Source organism: Aplysia californica, unplaced genomic scaffold, assembly GCF_000002075.1.
Source record: "Aplysia californica isolate F4 #8 unplaced genomic scaffold, AplCal3.0 scaffold00287, whole genome shotgun sequence".
Classification (NCBI taxonomy): domain Eukaryota; kingdom Metazoa; phylum Mollusca; class Gastropoda; order Aplysiida; family Aplysiidae; genus Aplysia; species Aplysia californica.
In genome coordinates this window covers 738290-741060 of record NW_004797557.1, presented here as the reverse complement: position 1 = coordinate 741060, position 2771 = coordinate 738290, and the positions used below count along the sequence as shown (strand labels likewise).

Sequence of the window (2771 nt, the reverse complement as noted above, 5' to 3'; positions counted from 1 at the left end):
ACACACACTTGTACTGACGTGTTACAATGCAACAATGCATTTGCTAGAATTTCTGAAGACTATAAAAGCACGTTTGTTTAATTCGCACTGTGGATTTTAATGGGCTTATTAAAATGTAACTACTTTAGGTGCCAACTTTTGACCATCCTACAAGCACTATCCTGTCGCCTTGTCACCACGCTGAAAAACAAATGTTAAGAGTTTGTTTGGTTTTTTTCTGCACGGTGGGCAACTAGACGAACTGACCACGCAGACCTGTGGGTTTTAGTTTGGTGACCCTGCTCTAGCGTAATACTGAGAGTAGGAAAAGTTCCTTTTTGTCGCAGCTCAACCACTTACAGAGTCGCATTTAGCAACAATTGATCTGGCAGCCCAGCTGTTCCCCTCAATTTTAAATTTGCTGTTGTCTCTTTCTATGATAGTCTTGACCCGGATGTCCTTGATGTGAGTGACCTCTGCGTGCAGGACGAGCGGGCAGTCAGTCAGCTGAAGGAGACGGTGTTTGAACTTCTGGACATCCAGAGGAATATGGGAGACAATATTAAGGAGATCAAACGAGCTGCCAACAACCCAGGACCGTCGTTTTTAGACAGGTGTTGCCTGCTTCGAAGAAAAAAGAGTTTATAGAATACGTTTATTCTATATCATGTAGGCTTACGTGTCTTATATCCTAACTAAATGGGACTTCATTTAAACTTACTTTGAGTGGTAAACTTAATTTGAAGATGCGATGGTGTGGTCATTAGGATAAAATTGTACTTTTCGATTTCATTCTTTGAAGTACATGTACAAGGTTTTGGTTGGACTCAAAAGGGTAATTATTCTCTGCGCATGCCCTGTGTGCCAGCAGCTACAACTGCCCCAACGTGAAGTGGAAACGAACAAGAGAGAAATTTGAGATCGATGGTAGGGTAAGGATGCAAAGTAACTTAGAACTTAAAAAAAAAAAAAACAAGACGACATAAAACTGAGATAAATAATAAAGACATATTATGTGATATTCTGGTCAATCACAATAATTGTGCACATGTATTTTAGCCTGTGCAAAGTACTGCGTTGGCCTCTTCTTTAAAAAAAAAAAAGAGAAGAAAGGCTTCCAGGTTTCACATTACTTTGTTTAATTAAAGCATCTTAGATTGTCTTTTGTTGAAAGAATCTAGCATGAAAAGGAACATCCTCATTTCCTCTTTTTTTCACCAATCGTCAGGGGGGAGCTGATTAAAAGTCTCGGAAAGTTCCCGAACAGAGATGAAGCTCAGGAAGCCCATGTGATGTCTTGCGCGGAGCTGATGACAGCAAGCTCTGCCGATTTTGTCAAATTTATGACACAAAAGTTCCAGTCCTTAGACGCCCTTCAGCTCATCGATACTGCGCTCTACACTGGCAGACAGGAGGCTTTAGTCCTACGATACAACCTGCTCCATCAGTTCACTGCAGCAGAAATCAAACGCTCCCCTTCCGGTAGTCGACTACACCCACTTCCGATAGACACTCGCGCCCCTGCTCCTGAAGCAACGTTCAAGGACTCTCAGGTCGAGTCGAGAAGTGCAGCCACCGAGCGGAGGACAGACATCACGTCAGAAGATAGTGAAAATAAGCTGCGGCTCCGGGGGAAACGCTCACGTGCGTTAATGATAGAAGTGAGCGGGAATGGCACGTCTTTGCAGGCCCCGGAGAGTGGAGAAGGTGTTTCAGAAGAAGAAGGAGAGGAGGAGAAGGTCGCGGCCTCTGATGCTATGGACATCAGTGATGCGAGTGATCGGCGAAAGGTAGAAGTCCCAAAGGTCTCAGATTCAACGGAATACCACCATGTTGAGGAAAACAGAAGCAGTAACAAAGTATGTGGGCAATATCGTGATACACTAGTCATTCGGCAGAAAAGAAGATACAAGAATAAATATTTTATATTGTATTATACACCTATCATTATATTATTGTATAATATATCTATCATTTCAAACGTGTGGGTATGTGTGTGTGTGTGTGTGTGTGTGTGTGTGTGTGTGTGTGTGTGTGTGTGTGTGTGTATGTGTGTGCGTACACACGCATGCGCGCACATGTTATCAGACAGACAGACAGACAAACAGACAAACACTCAGACAGACAGACGGACGGACGGACGGACGGATTGACAGACAGACAGACAGACAGACAGACAGGTAGATAGATAGATAGATAGATAGATAGATAGATAGATAGATAGATAGATAGATAGATAGATAGATAGATAGATAGTCAATCTTTTGGTCCCTTCATGATACAGATAGACAAGTTGACCCCAAGTGTGGCATCTCCCTCAGAGTCCGACATCATTAGTGGTTCAGGATCTTTGAAAACTGAGGAAATCAGGGGAACAGTAGGCGAGTAAACGTACTTGGACAGCTTTTATAAAAATGTTGAATTTTTGAAGTTGTTGTTGCTGCTGAAGCTGTATTGTTTTTATTAGTTAGTTAGTTAGTTTGTTTGAGGGTTTTTTGATTGTTTGTTTGTTTGTTTGTTTGTTTGTTTGTTTGTTGTATGTTTTTTTTTTTTTTGTTTGTTAGTTTGTTTGTTTTTTTGTTGTTTTTTGGGTGGGGGTGGGGGTGGGGGGTGTTGTTGAGATATTGTTAGCTGTTTGCTTTGTTTCTTGGGATTATACAAATAAACAGTTTGCCAACAGTGCAGACAATAATTTCTGGAGGAACAATTACATCTCTAATAAAAAGTAAAAGTGTAAGTCCGGACTTCCTCTCCTAAGTGAAAGGCTTCATTTTCCGTTGTGGAATGGTTCT

The 2771-nt window shown here is 41.6% G+C and overlaps 1 protein-coding gene across 1 annotated transcript in view; it reads left to right on the top strand.

The window, feature by feature from the left end:
- LOC101852331 overlaps positions 1-2491 on the top strand; it is a 13720-nt gene extending 11229 nt beyond the window's left edge. Inside the window, exons 8-10 of the mRNA XM_013084370.2 lie at positions 423-593; positions 1208-1838; positions 2264-2491. Of these exons, the coding sequence (XP_012939824.2) occupies positions 423-593; positions 1208-1838; positions 2264-2368 (907 nt within the window). The 3' untranslated portion in view covers positions 2369-2491. The remainder of the gene's footprint in view (positions 1-422; positions 594-1207; positions 1839-2263) is intronic.
- The last annotated feature ends 280 nt before the right edge of the window (positions 2492-2771 follow it).